The 21,280-nt window shown below is 41.9% G+C and overlaps 1 protein-coding gene across 5 annotated transcripts in view; it reads right to left on the reverse strand.

The window, feature by feature from the left end:
- The window catches only part of eif4g3a (eukaryotic translation initiation factor 4 gamma, 3a), a 124,798-nt gene that overhangs the window by 77,020 nt on the left and 26,498 nt on the right, over positions 1-21,280 (reverse strand). For 2 of the 5 annotated variants that reach the window (XM_084317433.1, XM_084317434.1), the window contains exons 5-9: positions 17,603-17,635; positions 6,577-6,636; positions 2,586-2,765; positions 1,144-1,255; positions 109-269 (exon numbers count right to left, since the gene is read on the reverse strand). In XM_084317433.1, coding sequence (XP_084173559.1) covers positions 109-269; positions 1,144-1,255; positions 2,586-2,765; positions 6,577-6,636; positions 17,603-17,635 — 546 coding nt within the window. The remainder of the gene's footprint in view (positions 1-108; positions 270-1,143; positions 1,256-2,585; positions 2,766-6,576; positions 6,637-17,602; positions 17,636-21,280) is intronic. The other 3 variants (XM_084317435.1, XM_084317436.1, XM_084317437.1) reach the window with 2 other exon arrangements.

Below are 21,280 nucleotides of genomic sequence, written 5' to 3' on the forward strand. Positions count from 1 at the left end.
GATTCTTGTTTTAAGAAATGTTTCAAGAAAGTTGATTCTTAACCTACACATTTTTCCAAATCTTTGTATGAAGAATTTATTTAATTTTTTGTAGTGTAAGATACTCACTGTTTTCTTCTCACGCTTGGCTGGTGGAGGTTGTTGTGGTGTAGGCACTATGATGGGGGGTGAAGGGGGGTACACCGCCTGTCCCGGGTAGTAGGGGGGGCCAGCTGTGGGAACGGGAGCAGGAACAGAGGGTGAGACAGGTGGGTGGTACCTGATGGGATCTGAAAAAAATTACAAGAGAAGAAAAAAGGAGGAGGGGGAGAGAAAAAAAAACACATTTTAGTAAATGAAAGCGAAAAAGCATCATCAAGCTCCCTTCTAGTTCAAGTTCAAGTTCAAGTTCTTTAATAGTTGTCATACAGAAGTACAGAATACTTTCATACAAAATGCTTCTTACTGTTACGCTCCAGAGACTGTGCTAGACAAGATAGTATCAAATAACATAATATAGCATGTAATTTAGAAGAAGAAAAATGAGGTCACAGTGTTCGGTATAGACATATGTACAATGTTCTGAGTTACCATATAATATACAATACTATGCAGTGTACTAATGTACAGTACTATCTAGTGCAAAGCAGAAATGGGATGAGGTACAATTTTAGGTACAATTTACAGTAAGGTGTACGAGTTGTAGTGCAATCCTTCATCAATAAATATAAAGTGTGGGGAGTGGGTGCTACAGTGTGTTTGTTTAAAGTGGGTGTGTGCTATAAAGTGTGTGGAGTGGGTGCTACAGTGTGTTTGTTTAAAGTGAGTGTGTGCGTGTGGATGTGTGTGCTATGTGCGTTTGGTGGTTGTTGTTGTGTAGTGTTCATTCATTGTTCGTTTAGCAGCCTGATGGCCTGGGGATAGAAGCTTCTTCTGAGTCTTTCTGTGCTCGCCTTGAGACTCCGGTATCGCTTGCCTGACCGCAGCAGTTCAAAGAGGCAGTTGTTCGGGTGACTGGAGTCTTTAATGATTCTCTTAGCCTTGCCCGTGCAACTAGAGGACAGACATGGTCATGTGTATTTGTACCGTGTATAAATGAATAGTCCAATGTGTCATGGATGTGGCAGTTATACTTGGTGTGTGCGTCTAGGGAACTAGACTCACGATATGGGGAAGGATATTCCCCAGGGCCAGGACCAGGATAGAAGGTGCTGGTCCCTGGAGGCTGTACAGCATACTGTGCAGGAGGCCCCACATAAGGTGTGCTGTGACGATACTGTAAAGAGGAAGGGAAGGGAAATAAAGTACAGGGTTAGTGGGGACAATGGTATACGAGAGATTAAAAGTACATATACATACACATAATGGGCAATTATAAACAGATTCTTCAAGGGTAGGATTTGCTGATGGAAAGAATCATTGCAACTGACGGATGCTACTGCAACTCTGAATACAAGCCCATTTGCACCAGACCATGTACAGCTTCAAAAATACATTTATTTAATCCCAAGTAATAGTCAAGGTTAGCAGTAGTGGGATGAATGGAGGGAACAAAGAGGAATTCAGCAACATCACAATAGTGGTCACTTTGTCACTAGTTTATGGATCCTTCATATATGACAAATGAACATTGTGAAATGATGTTAGCAGTTGATATGAAGTGTAGATGTGACTGTAGATGTGTTGAACTATAGATGTGACTGTAGATGTGTTGAACTAAAGTGTTTCCTATGCATGTGTGGTGGGCGGCCCACCACAATATCAGACAGACCCACCACTGGTAGGTTTCCCAAAGTGATACATTAACAGCGCTCTATGTTTGGTATGTACACTTTTCTGCACAGGAGATCATTCTTATGTGTATCTAATCCTCCCCAAGTTCTGCACACTCAGACCTCCACAGGAGATCGTTCTTCTGTGTATATTATCCTCCCCAACGTCCAACCACCACAAATAACCCAACAACTACAGTACTTCCATTTTCCAAGGAAAATTCTACAGATAAGAGACCGACCCACAATGATGAATGAAAAAGAAACCACACACACTTTTCCCAGGGTAAGAGCCTGGCGTCAAATTTATGAAAATTACAAGGAAGAAGCTTGTACGACTGAATTACGTTCTACCAAATGATCCAAACGTTTTGCCATGGAGTTTCCCTTTAACTAGTAGAGAACTACACTAATTATAAATAAAGGTTAAATAAAAATAAACATGTAAATAAAAATCAACTAGCTGGTGTTCATCATGGATATCAAGACTTAAAATTTGGATGTGCGATTTTCTACTCCCATTAATTCTGATCGCAATTCTGGTAACAGCTAGAGATTGCCTTCTAAATATAATGCAGAAGGTTGTATGATCAATAGCATATAGTTAATACCATTAACATACTTTCTTACACTCAATTACCTTGGTAGTGCCATTTTCAAATTCTGAAGTAGGCCTCTTAAGTCTAATCTGCAATAGGCCAGTGTTCTATTATTACTTGTACTTCTAGCTAGTTCAGTATCAGTTAAATCTGACCAGTACCAGCTGTAGCAAAAGCCATGTCTAACAGACCATTTCTAGGTTAATAATTAATAATTAATTAGTAGTGGTCGCACCTGTGGGATATAGTACTGTGCAGCCTGAGGGGAGGGGAAGGGCATGGGTGCCATCGTCATCATGATGGGCTGGTTAGGAGGGTAGACAGCTGCAGTGGGGTTCTGAGATCCAGGCCGCAAGGATTGCGTGTTGGTGGGGATGGCGGGCCGTGCTGTCTGCATCTGGGTCCTCTGGAAAAACTGAGAGAGAGAGTGAGAGGGGCAGAGAGGGGAGAATGTGATACAAGTATCCCTTGGGAGGCAGGAGCCGGCTTAGTAGCGCAGTCTCATCTCCTCGTCCATACTGAGAAGCCTATCTGCTCTGTTTTGCCATCTCATCTTGTTGTGCACCCACCCTCTTAACTTGTCAGGGGCTCAGAGAAAGGCAACACTGAAGGCCCTGCGACAGTCAAAGATGGAAATATCACGTTCATTACACACACACACACACACACACACACACACACACACACACACACACACACACACACACACACACACACACACACACACACACACACACACACACACACACACACACACACACACACACACACACACACACACACACACACACACACACACACACACACACACACACACACACACACACACACACACACACACACACACACACACACACACACACACACACACACACACACACACACACACACACACACACACGAAATGGGCAACAGCATTACATTACATTTAGTCATTTAGCTGACGCTTTTATCCAAAGCGACTTACAAGTTCTGTACGACAAGCCATCAGGAAGGGCACAACTCTATCAGCTGAGTAACAATGTTCATCAAAGTGTTGAGTGCTACAGTGTAGGTTAGTTTATTAGGACAAGTGCATGACAGTATGGTTAGTTAGGGTTAGATATATATTTTTTTTCTTTTCTTTTTTTAATTCAGATAATGGTTGAAGAAGTGAGTCTTTAGTGGACGGCGAAAGATTGGACGTGTTTCGGCTGTCCTAACTGGGGTGGGTAGTTCATTCCACCATTGTGGGGCAAGGATTGAGAATAGGCGACTTCTCTTTGATGACCCTCCCGGAGCTTGGATAGGAGTAGGTCTGAGGCGGCCAGAAGATGCAGAGCGTAGGGGTCTTGAGGGTGTGTAGTTAGAGACCATTGACCGGAGGTAGGCGGGAGCAGTTCCCTTTGCCGCACGGTATGCTAGGTCGAGGGCCTTGAAGCGGATTCGTGCAGCAATGGGGAGCCAGTGCAGGTCCCTAAGAAGTGGGGTGACATGGGCCGACTTCGGTAGGTTTGAGATCAGGCGGGCCGCTGCGTTCTGAATGAGTTGAAGAGGCTTAGTGGCAGTGGCCGGGAGGCCAGCGAGCAGTGCATTGCAGTAGTCGAGGCGGGAGATGACTGTTGATTGGACAAGGAGTTGGGTGGCTTCTTTTGTCAGGAAGGGGCGGATCCTTCTGACGTTGCTCAGGAGGAATCGGCAGGTTCTGGTTGTCAGCAAAAGTATGACCCTTGACCTTTACATCTAGGGTGGTTCTGTGCCATTTGTCTGGAGAGCTGCAGGCTCTGTTAGGGCACGTGAAGTGGCAGTCTGAAATGTCATGTCAGCATTGAGAGAGAGCGGTGCCATGCAGCCACACATCACCTCTCAGTTTACCGCTAGACCATGTTACACAAAACCCACCATTGAAAGCATGTAACCAAGAACGTCATACAAATGGAAAAGGCTATCCAATTCACAGCCACAACGCCAACAGGGATGCCGACTAGGCTAGACTATGTGGGTTTACCCACACTATATGTGTTAAATGCGTGTCGTCTGTCGGCCAAGGTGAGGGTGTTTATCAAGGGGCAACAGGGCCTTTCTTCATGCATGGATCATCATGTCCTCATGGGCACAGAAGTTACAATGACTGCTGGTGTGGTGTTTGGGGAGAGTGCATACACTGTAATGCAGCAATCAATGTGTGCTTTTGGGTAAGATGAGAGACCACCAGTAGCAGCTGTGACCGAGATTCAAACAGCAAGGGCTCGCGTTGAGAAAACACACGGGTCACTGTGCAGTCTGAGAGAGGGATAAACAATGCTGTAAAACAATCTAAAAATAGGGGGAAATCACCTCTCCTGTAATAAATCATGTTCTATCAAATATGACTGTGGGTTCTCGGAAACAACGAGGAAATTGCTCATTAATAGCTAGCCAAAGACGTCTGCTGTACGATGAAGTCTCAGCAAAGAAAAAAGGGACAAAAGAGTCAAAAGGAGTATTAGGCATTGACAATAAATAGATAAAAAAAATAAAACTTTATAGAGACCGTTTTCTCCTCTTAACACTTTCAGTGCCAACGACGGGAAATGTCGTTAGTTCATGCCAACCGTTGAGTGCCAGCCAACGAGAGATCTCGTTTTTAATCGTTATTTTTTTTATTTGCGATTTCCATTCATTTTTCATCAATCTAGCCTCACGTTACCAGTGGGGATCTGTCTGAACTCGAACAGGGAAAATACCGCCCCATATCATCTCTCCGGATGGTACTGCACCCCTTTGGATTGGATTGAATGAAACGCATGGGGGGAAAAAAGTCCTGCTTCCACATTTTACTTGTCAGACAAGTAACCGGAGACGATCCAAGTAATCGCCCACCACCAGAACAGCGCAGAATGTGTGTTTCCAGTACCCAGCGTTGGATCAATAAACGCGATCGATATTTGGAATGGCGATCAGGAATTGGAATAATCTTTTTGGAGAACATCTGATCTGAGGTAAGGAATCTATTTTACCAGTCTTGGGATAATCAGAGCTATTTTCACCTATATATCAGCGTGTGCCATATGTGTGTATGTGTGTGTGCGATCAGGAAATAAGATAATAGAATTTTCAGCCCGCTTCTATAGCGTGCATAAGTACACATACTATCGATAATCTAGCGTTTATTTGAAAACAATTCATAAATAGGCCGAAAAATGACAACGTGTTTTGTGTATTCCAGTGTATTCCAGTAAAGGGCGTTTATCACAGAATCTTTATTTTTTTCTGGAACTTTCAAAAAACGAGCGTTTTTCAAAATGGTATAAAACGGAAATTAACCGATTAAAAAACAATCCGTTTCGACAATGTTGACTGCAAACAAGTCATTGATAAGCGACGGCCATATTAGACACATAGCCATAATTTAAGATATAGTTTATGCGTTCGCAAATATGAGAGCTCTGTCATTGAAGTGGGTGGTGGCACGCAACGGGGTTCCGGGGCACCGGAGGCATGGCACTCAAAGTGTTAAACAATACTCTCATTTTGATATAACAAAAAAAAAAGCAGACAAATAATATACCATCCTGTTACATAGACACAAACAACAAATTCAACAACAGCAAACAAAAAACAAACCAACCAAAAACAGATTGGTGAGGAGAGGGATTAACTCCATTGTTACGCATGCTGTTCATTCAAACTACACAAACTGCTCAGAAATACATTGGGAAGGAAGGAATGAAGCTAAATTATTAACTAAAAAGTAAGTTTGTTAACTTTCTAATGGGTTAAAACAAAAAGGGTATAGGTAGGTTAAAAGGGATAGAATGATGGTGTTAGACTTATGTTGAGGGAACAAGGGGCCTCCATACTGAGCAGACACAAGACAAACCATGTACAGCTTAAAAAATACATTTGATTATTTAAGCTCACTGTCGCTCATTGTATGTATGAGGAGCTCAGTCAATCACTGTGAATTAAAAATTAATTTAATCCCAAGTAATAGTCAAGGTTAGCAGTAGTGGGATGAATGCAGGGAACAAAGAGGAATTCAGCAACATCACAATAGTGGTCACTTGTTAATATAAAGTAGTGTATGGATCCTTCATATATGACAAATGAACATTGTGAAATGATGTTAGCAGTTGATATGAAGTGTAGATGTGACTGTACGATGATGAGCTTCAGGGGTTAAAGGTTAAGGAGTTAGGGACCAGTTGGGGGGGGGTGATCCTTTTCATGCCATGCATAGTTCTGAAGTAAGAGTTGAATATTACCTGGATGGGCCTGAATCCTCCCTTCAGTGGAGCAGGAAAAAGAGAAAAACCAATGGGAGACTGCACTGATGAGCACAGCAGGTAATCATTCACAAACACACATAGGCTTACAGCAGTCATTCAGTCACGCACATAGTACTTTTTTCCTCTCCCTCTCTCGCACAGCCATATCATAAGGGTTGACGCCCACTGCAATTTGTGCAGTCTGAGCCTGCGTGCCTGTCCGTCTGTCTCTGGCTTTGCCAACTTAGCGATTTCCAGGCCCAGTGTGGAGCTGGCCGTCTCCCACGGCGATGACTTAGCAACATGGGGAGGGTGTTGAGGGCTGCAGGCCAGGACCCATACCTTCCATCTCCTGGGTCTTAGCTAGGTGACATCACACAACTCCACCAGCCTAGCTAGCAGAATAACACTAAATGGTGAGGATGATGATGATGATGATGACATGGTCTGATCTTTGGGTGGCACATTTGGACTTCACCTTGTGTGATTAGCTCGTTTCCCCTCCATATTTATTTTGCTCTGGCAATGATACAGCAAAACCACTCAAGTAAAATGGCATCGTTATGGACTGTGTAAACACTCAAGTGAACCTTTGGACCAAATGACTGCCAGGAATAAGCTAGTTGTTATTGTTTTTGATGCCAGGGTGTCCAAACACCAGCCCTGTTCATTTGAAACGGAGCATAAGGTCACTATGACCTGTATTCTGTATCCTCTCTGGTTGTGCTGAAATATTATGCTAATGTATGCTAATGTAATGTCATGGTTGACATTTGAACCCCATCGAATCACCAACGAGCCACAGAGGAACTACTACAGAGTGCACGACTGACCAAAATCAAAGATTAATAGTGTCATTTACACTCTGAAGAGCTATGTATATATCTGGAGCCTCCGTAATTTCCGTTCGTCCTGACCTTTTGGTTCACACACATACTCACATACATAGAGTTACTAGAGTTCTAGAGTTTAAGAATGACGTCATTTGTTTTGAGTGAAGACATATGTTTTAGGCAGATGTCCATGTACCACTCTGTGTGTGTGTGTGTGTGTGTGTGTGTGTGTGTGTGTGTGTGTGTGTGTGTGTGTGTGGAAAGTGTTTGTATGTGTGAGTGTTTGTGTGTGGACAGTGTTTGTATGTGTGTGTGGACAGTGTTTTGTATGTGTGTGTGTGTGTGTGTGTGTGTGTGTGTGTGTGTGTGTGTGTGTGTATGTGTGTGTGTATGTGTATGTGTGTGGGGGGGGACAGTGTTTGTATGTGTGAGTGTGTTTGGACAGTGTTTGTATGTGTGTGTGTGTGTGTGTGTGTGTGTGTGTGGACAGTGTTTGTATGTGTGAGTGTGAGTGTGTGTGGGGACAGTGTTTGTATGTGTGAGTGTGTTTGGACAGTGTTTGTATGTGTGTGTGTGTGTGTGTGTGAGTGTGTGGACAGTGTTTGTGTGTGGACAGTGTTTGTATGTGTGTGTGTGTGTGTGTGTGTGTGTGTGTGTGTGTGTGTGTGTGTGTGTGTGTGTGGACAGTGTGTGTGTGAGTGTATGTGGACAGTGTGTGTGTGTGTATGTGTATGGACTATGGACAGTGTGTGTGTGGACAGTGTTAGGGGGGACAAGGCCCGTTTTCTCTAACAGTATAATAGGCCATTGTTCGGCTTCATCTACTTTTCGACTCCACTTCCGTGGCGGCACAAGAGAGAGAGCCCAGCCAGTTTGTAACAGCCAGGGCATGCACTCTGTGTGTGCACACTACACACGCGTGCATGCGTGCGCGCACACACGCCTGGGATGGGAATTGTATACGATTTTATTGATACCAATTATTGATTCTGCTTTTCTGTCGGATTATTTTTCAATTTTCTGTGTGGTAAAAAAAAGCCCTCCAGGTCCAGCAAAAGAAAAACGCAAAACCATACCTTTCGCAAGGGCACATAATTGTTTATATAAAATATATATACCGTAATTCCTCTAATAGTAACCGGTATTCAATTAAAAACCGGGTCTCTATTAATGACCGGGTGCGCTGTTGAGCTAAGCAATTATAAGCCGGCCTCCTAATACAAGCCGGGTATATTTTGTTATTGTTGTTATATGCTGGCCTGGCTGTGCAGTAAATACCATATAATGGTATGGTGTTAATGTTTACCAAGAGAGTAAGCCTACCTCAGAATTGTATAAAATGAAGTTATTATTATTATTATACCAGTATTGTGATTGCACTATTTTACTTTATTTTACTTTTTTTGACCACCTGTAATTGCACTGTTTACTACCGTATTTCATACAGTACTTGGTTTCAATAAATGAACCCAGTACATTTTACTGGGTTCAAACTGACACAAAATGTTGATTTATTCATTATGATCTGTTTGAAAATTAGAAATATAGGCCTCTCTCTTATACATGCCTCCTCCTAATACAAGCCTGGTATCCGCTACAGTTGAAACAAATACAAGCCGGGGTTACTATTAGAGGAATTACGGTACTAGATTTTCTTTTCAAGCTCCTACCTCATTTAGTCTATTGACCTAAAAATATAGGCTATTCTGTTGACATTGCTGACATTTTAACACAACTTATTACACATAAATGTAATGCTATAGGCGAGGTATGATGTTATCCATAAGCATTTTAAGATTATAACAAGTCGCTCCCATTGAAGGAATCTTCCAGATCAGTCTGAGGAAGAGCTACTGTCAAACTGCCCTGCTCGACTCAGAAACAGTCTATACTTTCATGGCAATAAAGAGAATCAAGGCAGGCAGCAGAATCCTTTCAATGTTGCTTTGTGTGTGTGTGTGTGTGTGTGTGTGTGTGTGTGTGTGTGTGTGTGTGTGTGTGTGTGTGTGTGTGTGTTGCTATCAGAGTGGAAGTGCAGGAGAGAAAGCTCAACTGGTATTATTGTTATTGTGGCAACGAGCGAGTATTGAAACGGTGTGAAATATTCAAAGCATATAATTGGGAAATGATCATTTTACAGACATTACTATTACATTATCTCTCTTTGTGAAAGGAAGCCACACTTTCATTTCTTCCTCTTGAAAGAAACGGGTGTTTTTGGGGTTTTTTCAATGTATGTGATGTATAGATTGGGGGAGATGAGAGCATCTAAAGGGGGCCGGGTCAGAGAGGTAGAAATGTGCAGGTTGACGGTGGTGGAAGCAGGAGACGGTGGTTCGGAGGCAGCACACTGCCAGCGAGCGGGGTGTTGACATTCCGATCTAGAACACATTGATAACAGCGAGTGTGGGCACAGAGAGCAGGGCGGAGAGAGGTTCATCATGAATGAAACAGTAATGAAACGTTTAGAATGTGTGTCTATAATGAATCCAGAATCCAAAATGACATTGTGGTTAGAAGTGGTGGAGAAAATAAAAGCTAGCATATAATGGTAATGTCTGGTTAGGAGCGAGGGAAAATGGATGGATTATCCAATGGGGGGTCCGGGAGGGGGGGGTACGAGCTGGAGCATATGTGTGTAGGTTTTTTGATAACAGGTATTAAGGGTATATCCTATATATGACAATTAACTAAAATGTGATTTCATTGGATGTGCACTGTCAACTAATGCTTGTATATCTTATCGTGTGTTGTCATGTTTGTTTATGCGTTTGTTTAAAAAATAATAAAAGAATTAAATACAAAAAAAAGAATGTGTGTCTAAAGGTTAAACGCGGTTGTCATGGCAGCGGCACCTGACAACCAGAAGAGAGGGGCGGGCCGTCGTTGCTATGGCGAGAATATAGAAAAGCAAGTTCTTTCCGGGTGTAAGCCAGACCAAGAGCGACTAAGGGCAGACGACAATCTGACTAGGACTGAGATCACACAGAAGAGACTCCCTCCTCTCATCACGGAGAGGGGGGGGGGGGGGGTAGGAGGAGAGAGGAACCATCAGAGACTTGGAAGCGATTCCCCCTCCCCCTCCCCTCACGGGGAGAGGAGGGGAGGACTGACGTGGCACGACCACGACGACAGGCTTCTGGAATACCCACCAGGCCGCGAGGATCCCCGAGCGGGGTTAAAGGAGAGATCATTAGAATAGACTTGTCAACGGTTAGGTGGTCGAGCGGAGATTGCGTTCGTCACCAGCCCCGGAGCTGTGAGCTTGGTTCGCCTGTTCGAATCCGGCTCACAGCTCCGGGGTTGTCACCAGCTTGGCTGGCCGTCTGCACTGATACAATTGGCTGTATCAGAGGGTGGGAGAAGCTGGCGGGGTGGGTCCGGGTCGTTGTAAACAGCGACTCCTACAGTTCGGTCGGGGCGCCTGCTAAGCGCGGATTGGACGTGAGGGGGATAGTGTGGTCCTCCCACACGCCAGCGTTTCCGTTAGCCGGTAATTACCGGTTTTTGACCGGCAAAATCTGTTGAAGTCCGACATATTTAATCTCTCCGGTCATAATGTCCGGTGAAAATAATTCCCTCTAAACACAATTAGATTATTTGAATTGTATTAAAATAGGCTAAAATTAAATAGCCTATGCGATGAACGAAACAAACAATCATTAAGCAGCCGGTCTAATAATGACATTGTCTTGTCAGCGCGAGCTGGCTGCTGATATATTTGCGAGAAGCATCCATCTGCCGGCCGGCAGGGTGCAGTACTCCAATTCAGCCATTGGCAATTCAGCTGTTGGGTGGGGGCGCTGCTGAGCGGTTTCCAGACCGGACCTAAAAACACTGCTGCTCCATGCTTCACGTAAATATATCAGCAGCCAGCTCGCGCTGACAACAGAATGTCATTATTAGACCGGCTGCTTGGTGAAGCAACGATGAAACAAATGATTGTTTCGTTCATCGCATAGGCTATTTAATTTTAGCCTATTTTAATACAATTCAAATAATCTAATTGTGTTTAGAGGGAATTATTTTCACCGGACATTATGACCAGCACCAAGTCGTTGGGAGGTGGAGATATAAATCACGCAAACCCACGATAATGTTCAGTTCTTCGCTTGATATAATTAATATAAATGTCCAATATAACGGAATTCGTTAGCTCATAAAAATGTGATTATAACAGACTGCTGTTTATTAAGGTCGGGCAGACTGCCCACCGACACCTCAAGTCGGCAGCAGCACGAAGTCTCGAGGGACTTATTTTATTTGGAATATATTAATGACTGTATATACGCAAAAGTAGCCTAGTTTTAAGTTAAAATATTATAAATGCCTTGATGATGTCATTCTTTATATAGGCATATCAATTGTTTTTAAGCTCAATAAACTCTGACCGGAATTTATCCCATTTGTCCGGTAGATTGAAATCTACCGGACACTCAGACCTGCAAAAAAAAATTCTAACGGAAACCCTGCCACACGCTACGCCCTCTCAATGAGAATCCGCGCTGCCAGGTGAAAAGAAGCGGTGATTGGCTGGACGTGTGTCGGAGGAAGCACGTGGTAGCCTCCACTCTCCCAAATGATCTGACTGTGGGGGGTAAAGCGCAGCGACCAGGAAGGGACTGGGAATTGGCATACGACTAACATTGGGATGGGAGAAAATCGGAGGAAAATGGAGGGGGAAAAAGACAAAAAAAAAATAAAAAATAATAGACTTGTCAAGGACAATACAATCTGTTAACATCTGAGCTGAGGCTTCTGTTTATGAAAATAAACAACGCTTTTCCTTGTAAGGTAGTACGTCGTCAAAGTGTCGAATTCTTACGAAGGTGGAGAATTATTATGGTGGCGGATCGCACTAACAGGGAGAGATAAGGATTGTAATAATATATAATAATGCAGGACCTGTTGCAGAGGTCTTTATTCGGCATGCAACGACACTCAATGTTTTTAGCGGTACACACAGCGGTTAGTTTAGCACACACACCGGAACACACACGCATGCATTGTCTCTTTAGGATCGCAGATGCGATTCGTCTCTGCGATTAACCCATCCCGTCGTCCTTCCGTATATGAGACGTCAGGATCATTAAAATTACACAACGCAGAGGGAGTGGATGGAGAGATGATAACACAAGAAGACGTGATACTGGTCGATTGATCAGAATCTAACACTCTCCACCATAACTCCTATGACTAAAAACATTTCTTTTTAACAAGGCATTTGCCTAAATGGACCGATCGATGCCTTGTGTTTTTTAATTATTTTAGATTTTGATCTGAATGTTTCTTCCATTTCATTAGTTGTTTTATTAATTTTAATAGTTTTTATTCATTTAATTTTTTATCTTTATCTCCTTTCATGTAGCACTTTGAGATTGTTACAATATAAAGTGTGTTACAAATTGAATTTATTATTATTATTATAACTACTTGTTGCAAGTTTCCAGATGTGCAACATGCCGGAATCGATGAAAGGAATTGATCGGGAGGCGTACGATTCTGATAGATCAGACAATTTGGGACTGGTTCTCTCAACTAGACCTGGGTTTTTAATTCCCATCCCTAGTGCCAGCAAATCACACCAGACACCCTGAGAGCTATTTATAGTGACGTCAAAACGGTCAACATGGCAACATCCGGAAGGTGAGCATGTTGGGTAAGACTCAGGTGGGGATGTTGGGTCCTCACTAGGGATGCACCGATACGACTTTTTCAGTCCCGATACCGATACCTGGGTTTGGTTATCGGCTAATAGCCCAATACCGATCCGATACCCATTGTCCAATAATTTTTTCTCCAAAAAAGTAAAAAAATAAAAATTATCCACGTTTGTCTTTTTATATATTAAAATATATTTTGTTTTTAACACTATGGGTGCCGGCCAGAAATCCGGAAAATGACTGTGGATTGCCAGCGCTATTTGTCTATGGAGAAATTCCCCTTATTTGCAGGGCTATAACTTTTTAAATTCTATTGCTACATTGCCATTATTAGGGCCCATTCAAAGTCCTGTATTGTTCATTGTGTAGCAACGTTAAACTTTTTCATTCACATATTCATAGTAAAGTATGGTCTAATGCAGACCTGGGCATTGTACGGCCCGGGGGCCGTATCCGGCCCGCGGGATGATTCTGACCGGCCCGCGAAAGATGACATGATAATAAATTTTTTTTTTTTAAATATATATATATATATATATTTTTTTTTAGTATTTTTTTTTTTTTTACTTTTTTCTTTTCATGTCAACGTTCACACGCACAATATACGCTTAGGAGACATGCTCAGAAGATGTTGGTTCTCTTTGGATCCACCTATATATGTGAACAGACATTCTCAGTCATGATGTTTACCAAGTCCAGGTACAGATCCTCTCTCACTGATGAACATCTGGCAGCTGTGCTTCGCATCTCCACCTCAGACATGCAACCTGACTTTGATGGACTTGTTAAAGCTCAACAGAGACTGGATTTCTCACACTGAATGAAAAAAAAAAGAACTGAAGAACACTAAAATGTGGAAATATAACAAGTGAAATGGGACACTTGATGGGACACTTTTTGCACAGTTCTGAAAACATTAAATGTTTAATATAGGCATGTAAAGTAAAAAAGGCTACAAAACTGGGACACTTTTCTTTACACAGTTCAGTGACATGTCTTGTTTATTTTTGCTATAAGATGTGATGTCTTTAGAAAGCTAAGAAAATCCTTGTTTCAATAGTATATGAAACTCAAAATGCCCTTTGTTATTATTAATGTTTCACATTTTGTTTATCATTTTGGAAATAAATTCTATTTGAATAAATGATATTTTTGAAAGCTAACCTCACCTTTTAATTGCCAAATAATAACATACACTCTTACCAGGGGTCAATGTCATTTACTGCTTTTTATATAGAAATAAAATGTATATTATGCATAATTGAGTTTGGAATTTTGGCCCGGCCCCCCAACATATTTTCAGTTGCTCATTCGGCCCCCTGGGGAAAATAATTGCCCACCCCTGGTCTAATGTATAAGTATGTTTTCATCTCTTTCTGCAGCTTTCTCCAGAACGTGATATATAGCCCCAAATGCATTATATTGATGATGAAATACAGTTTGATGGCAATCGGGGCGATATAAAAAATGTCAATTGGACGTACTTCTAGAATGATCTACGTATGATCTGATGATGACCGGATGGGCGGGGGATCGTTTATAATTCCGTGGGCAGCGTTATATCATTCATCTAGTGTGGGTGATATGTTCATCATAACAGTTTATATGGAATACGATCAAAAATAACGCTGAATCTTACCGTATCCTCCTCGCGCCGTTGGGCGATGAGCGTGGAACAGTCATTTACCTATTATGGTATGTAGAAATATCGGGTCCATTTCCAGCTTGTATAATAGTATATATGTCCAAATCATGTTGTTTATCGAGTTATTGGCAATCGATCGCTATGTATTGTGTCGAGATCGAGTCCCGGTAGCCAAACAGAGTGCCCGGAAGTAATACGGCCGACCAGCACAACCTCCATAGCACTTCCTGTTTGGCGATTGCGCCGATCGGCCACCAGATGGCGCTCCTGAACCGCCAGAGAGCTCAGTGGGTCCTCCTGGTGGATCTCAGGCCAGCGGAGGGGAAATATGAATCCGATCGCAGATTTTTGAAATATTGATATAAGGACGCTGTCCTCTGGCAACTTGAGCATGGCCGGGAATGACGCTTTTAAGCGTTTTCCGGCAGTCAAAGTGTTAAGAATTGTAAAGGATCACAAGTGTGTTTTTGATTTATTGTAAACAAAGACAGAAAATAAACTTCATTCATTCAATTAATAAACTGTGTATGTCTCACTGTCACTGTGTGGAAGAGACTGGGATCATTATTTTGTGCAAGGCAACATCAGGCTCGACTTAAAACATTACTTTCCTAACTTAGTGAAACTAAATGTAACAAATGAACACATAAGATATAAATGTACTGAATGGTTATTTCTTATTTTATTTATTATTAAAAAAAAAAAAAAAAATGAAAGAAAATCCGATATATATATATTTTTTTACAGATACCCGATCCAGCTATTTTACTGATATCGGCGGCTGATACCGATACCAATATCGGATCGGTGCATCCCTAGTCCTCACCCTCCTCACCCGGCTGCTGTTCATTACAACAAATGGATCAACAAACTGGAAGACACCGGGAAGTCACTACGAGACGGGAGTTTCTGTCCCGAGACATCATGGTCTCAACCAACCATCTTAGCAGTTATACTAAAACAATATACATACATGGTAGATTCACCTGCCATGAACACATTTCTTCACCTAATGATAGTTCTTGACCAAGTGTCAGCTGACTGAGAGGAGGGAGGATGGAGACTTGGCCATAGAGACGGATGAACACTGGAGCTGGGTACCAGATCTTCCACAGACTGGATGATAAGAGACTCTGAAGCCGAGAGAAGTCTGTTCTACAGCTTGCAGGACCCAACATGAGCCCTGAATTCCTAAACCAGTCTACCCTACGATAAAGCTCCCAAACAGCAAGCATGTTTTCAGGAAGGAACCAAGCAAGTGGTGAGAACAAGAGCTGAGGAGAATTTCGGAACAAAATGGGCTATAAAGGCGCATCATGCCAGCGTCACTGCCAGTGTCACAGGTGATCATGGCAGCAGTAATTGTTGCAAGATGTAATTGTAATGCCAGGCGTGCCTGTGAAATAATATTGAAAGCCCAGAAACCAGTTCGAACAATATATAAATCTTTAGCTCACCAAATCTTACATATTGCCTAGATTAACCAGGCAAAAAGACAAACAATACACAAGTTTTGTAACACGAATGTTAAAAAGCTATTTAGAAGCCAATGTAAAAAATTGCCTAGATAATAGTGATGAATTAAGAATCGATTTTAAATCGAATCTTCACCCCAAGAATTTAAATTGAAACATGAGATTCCCAAAGATTCCCACCCCTGGCTGATAATATATTTCTAATTAAATTAGAAAGGATACATTACTACCTTTAACTCTTTTGGCGACATAGCAGAGTATAGTCGGGTTATCTCACCAACCGTTGAGCGCCAAAACCCGAGTGATGATTTAGAACGGGGATCAGAGGAAAAAGATCAAAGGATCAAAACTCGGGTCTGGCGCTCAACCGCTGGCGAGTTAACCCGGGATATGTGTTAAAGCACTCACTGGACGGGCTGGCTTCACAACAGCCCGGTACAGGTATTTGTGTTAGGTCATCAGACCTTTGTTTGTGACAATATATATATCATGTCTGATACAAACTCACAGGACGTATCCCAACTGACAGGAAACCAGCAGGGCAAGGTGTTTGTTGAGGTCACATGTGGGTGTATAGTTTGACTGTGGGTCCTCATTATTACTCATAGTGACATGACATTTCAGTTGCTCTATGCAAAGACCACAGACAATGTCCCACTGCTGATTTGCCTTTTTAACAAGGGAAGTCCAAACAGCTTCCAAACACAGAGGAGTGATCTCATCAGGCTGGGTGTTTTCTGCTGTAATACTACTAACCTACTAACATTACATAGATGCTGGCAGTTAGCTAGCTAGCATGTTTGTGCTAACAACAAAACAAGCACCTTGTATGGTTGCCTCCGCCGTCGGTGTGTGAATGTGTGAGTGAATGTGTGAGTGAATGGGTAAAATGTGAGTAACTAATTGTAAAGCGCTTTGGATAAAAGCGATATATAAAAAAGCAGCCATTTACCATGGCTGTAAACATGCCTGCGGTATGCCTCCTGTTACTGCAGTGTTGAGGTTTTTATAGTCAACCCATGCAATAGAGAATAGACACATTGTAATGAAATCTAGGATGAAACCTCAAATAAAACACACTAGAGCACTATACTGTACCACTACTGGTATACCAGGCAACATTAGTCCTCAGCACCTCGTCATTATTATTCCTCACATTCTCTTTCCGGGGAAGATTACAGGGTAAAAACACCTTCCGTCCTCTCTCTCCGACATGCTCCGAGAGGGGAAGCAGGGAGAGACGATGTGAGGAATTTCAGTTCAACAACCTCCTAATCATTAGCGGGACACATCCTATGTGAACATGGCTACTCGCTCCACCGAGGGCCCAGGCAGCCGCTTGGCAGCCAATCACCAGCCAACTGCTTTGATGTGTGTGTGTGTGTGGGGGGGGGGGGGGTAAATTACCTGATGGTGGGTTGGTCGAGGGCCCGTGGCAAACTGGTGGGTGGAAAGGTCCAGTGAGGAGATTGCAGCGGTGAGGGCAAAGCAGGGAGAGAGAGAGGAGAGAGAGCAAAGGAGAGAACGACAAGATGAGCAACACTTGGCAAAGAAGCTTGGAAATACAATTCAGAACCTCGCAGAGCATCACAGCTCCACATCAGTTTCATATATTTCCTCTATATATTGGCCGAGAGACGTGATTTGCAGTGGCATTCTTTTCTATATAAAGCCATTGTTTGAGATCTTCCCCCAAGTGACTTCATTATTGGACTGGTCCTCTCTGGACCTTATAATACTCACTCCAATGATTGGCTCACACTTCAAACCCCCAGAGTTTACACTGAACTTGGGACATCAGCTTTTAGCTTCTGTGCCCCTGACATGTGGAATGTCTTGCAATGTACATTAAAACTCAATACTTAAGTGTCCTTTGGATAGTTAAAATATTTTAATGACCAGCGACTTCAATATTAATTACTTTATTGATTGAATGTTGTATTTATTGACTAAATTAAGTAGAATATTTACTGTATGATGATATTGTCCTCAAGTGTCCATTTCTGATGACAAAGGGGCTGAGCAGGAGCCAAGCAAGATGCTTGAATAGGCCTACATGTACAGGCTATATATACACCTATCTATATATACCATTAGTTAATTTACAAGCAAGGAATTAAGGAGAAAACAGTCAACTTAAGTACAACTGATTAGGGATGGACCAATAACTATGCCTGAACATTTCATATCTACCGGTACAGTGTACCAATCTGAGATTTATTTTTATGCAAAATGTTATAGAATTAACAATATAATGTATTTAATCATCAAAGAGCTGCATACTACATTCATCATTGTGCTCAATCTAAAAGCAATAAAACCAACCCACAAGATAATTTTCATAAATGTTCAATATAACTCTGCATATACAGGCACTAAAAAAAAGTGTATATTTCAATGTATATTTGTGTAACCTCTTTAACCTCTTAACTTGCATGCCTGTGCACGAAAGTCATGGCAATTTACGAGCGTCTAGCACAGGGAGGGGCAACTGGCGGCCCTCACCGACGCTCCATGTGGCCCCAGGCCAATATTTATATAAAAAAAAAATATATATTATTATTTTTATTTTTTTTGCATTCGACTAAGAGGTTGGCAGTCGACTATGGCTCCTTTCGATCGATTAGTCGACTATTCGACTAATAGGGGTCAGCTCTAGTGTGGACATATTCAACACTGTTGAAAGTGCCGTGCAGCAATATGGGGGGTTTGATAAACTGTCCGCTGTTGTTACCGATGGAGCACCCGCAATGAAAGGAAAACACACAGGATTCGCCGGGCTTCTAAGGCAGAGTGGCGTTGAGTGTCCAATGCTGCACTGCATTATACATCAGGTAAGTTCGCTAACATAATTTCCATCTATTGTGGGTCACTAATAATCAGGGGTGCAGTGGTCATGCCACGCGGTACCACGCCGTCCCAGCACTTTTCTGAGCAGAAGTACGCGCACGGATGTACAAAAATGAAACGTTATTTCATCTGATGCAGATCGCATGCACAAACATTGAAGTTGACATTCCTTCTATTGTGCGCCAACAGTAGAGACCACAAGTGTCTCATTAAAGACAGAACCATTATTGACCCACTGTGGGGGAGGGTGAATGTCATGCCAGTTTGATAAAGGGTCAATGGGAGGCACTCAGGAATGTTTTGTTTAGTAGCAGGATAAAAGTTTATGCATTTAACAAAATCATTTATTATTGCACTTTTGATTTACTGTTGTAGTGAAATGCAGCAGGAATGCTGCTTTGTGTTTGTTGAGCAGTGGGCTTTAAGTTCATACATTTATTTTAAAGGGGAACTATTTTACTATTTCTTTCACTATTTGGGCACTTTTACACAATTCCTGTGAGTTTATGGAACACCTCTGTAATTTAAATTTTTTTTTAATTCATTGTTTTGTATTTCTAATCAAGTCCTCAAAAACAGCATTTTTCTACCTCAAGATCTTAAGCCGTTTTGAGGCTGGGCTCCAACCACAATGGTAAGTTACTGCGCCGCCTGAACATTATCATGCAGCGGTGTCTTTCTGACATCACAAATCATCACATTTTTAGATGACTCAGTTCAGTGAGGGTGAATATTGTGAGAGGAGAATTGGAAGAATGCGCCAATATGATAATTAGAGACATAGATCATATTAATATAAGTCCACATAGCTAGGAAACAATGCTAAACACTGAAAAAGGCCATTTATAAGATAGTTCCCCTTTAATAGAAGCCTTAATTATAATTTGTCATTTTTGTATATATTTGGGTTAAACAGCAATACTTTCAAATTCAGCTGTATTTATAAATTCATAAAGTTGAAATTAAGCATTACTAAATGCGTTTGAAATGGAATAAAAACAAAGTTACAACAAATTATAATAGTTTATATGCCTTATTTATCACATCTGTAACTATTATGGGCTATTTGAGTGATGGGGTACTACTGGCGGGACTGCCGATAAACAATGCGGCCCCCCAGATTGAGTGTGGAAATTTAGTGGCTCTCACCATATACAAAGTTGCCCACCCCTGGTCTAGCAGCTCTGGGCTGCATTTTTCGCCTAACATATAACTGACCGTTCTAAAGATCTGCTTGTTGATGTTTGAACGCCACCCCACTTTATCAAATCCGTGCCTCGGTTCTCGAGTTACATGACGATATTAGGGATGGGCATTTAAAAAAAAATCCAGATCGATTGATCGCATGATGTACTCGAGTATACTCAAGCAACTCAAAACATTGCATACAAAAAATGTAAATGTAAGGGGGTAGGGATCAATAAGCTTAGCTTCCCTCTACTCCTTTTTTGAACATGACAACTAACTAACTACATTGCTCTTGACTTTTTGTTTATAATTTCTTTTTCATTATGATTGTTCTGTTTGACGGAGCTTTATATTGTGATTTGTTTGGAGGAATGTGGAGAATACATGTTCAAAAATAAACGTTTAATTCATTCGTTCTGCCGTGCAGCCTAGCTTGCAAGGCTGTTTGCTGGACTAATCAAAGTGAAAAAGATTCTATATTAGTTAGGAGACAAGGTGCATCACGATACTAAAATGGGACAATACAGGACTGCAACGATCCTATTGTTGGATACTTGGTTTTGAAAAGGGACTGACTTTTATTTTGAAAGCAATTCTGTGGCAAACCGGGAAGTGACAACGTTTCTGCTGGCTGCTGGCTTTACTACAGTGGTAACAACAATCAACCCTGTGGCCGGTAGCAGAAGGGGAGGCTAATAATCACCGAACAGCAAGCAATTTGAAGAAACTGTAACATTGTGGTAGAGATGGGGACGAGTAATGTTTCCCCAGATCGAGTACTCGTATGAATTCCTCAAGTAGTGCTAATTTTAGAATGCATCTTAAAGAGCATGGCAGCAGCAATACCCGATGATTAATGCATATTGTCAGTCAAAACAGGCATTTGTAATAACAATACCTCCACGGCATATTTCTTAATAAAAAAGTGTCTTCAGCATGTCCGTATTGATAGTCTATGAACGCTACGCAAAGTGGGCAAACATGTTGTTGTTGGCACAATTTGGAAATGCAAACATGAACCGCTGTTTTTATCTTTTAGATAAAGCT

Source organism: Notolepis coatsorum (genome assembly GCF_963971535.1).
Source record: "Notolepis coatsorum genome assembly, chromosome: 6".
In the NCBI taxonomy this organism is placed as follows: Eukaryota; Metazoa; Chordata; class Actinopteri; order Aulopiformes; family Paralepididae; genus Notolepis; species Notolepis coatsorum.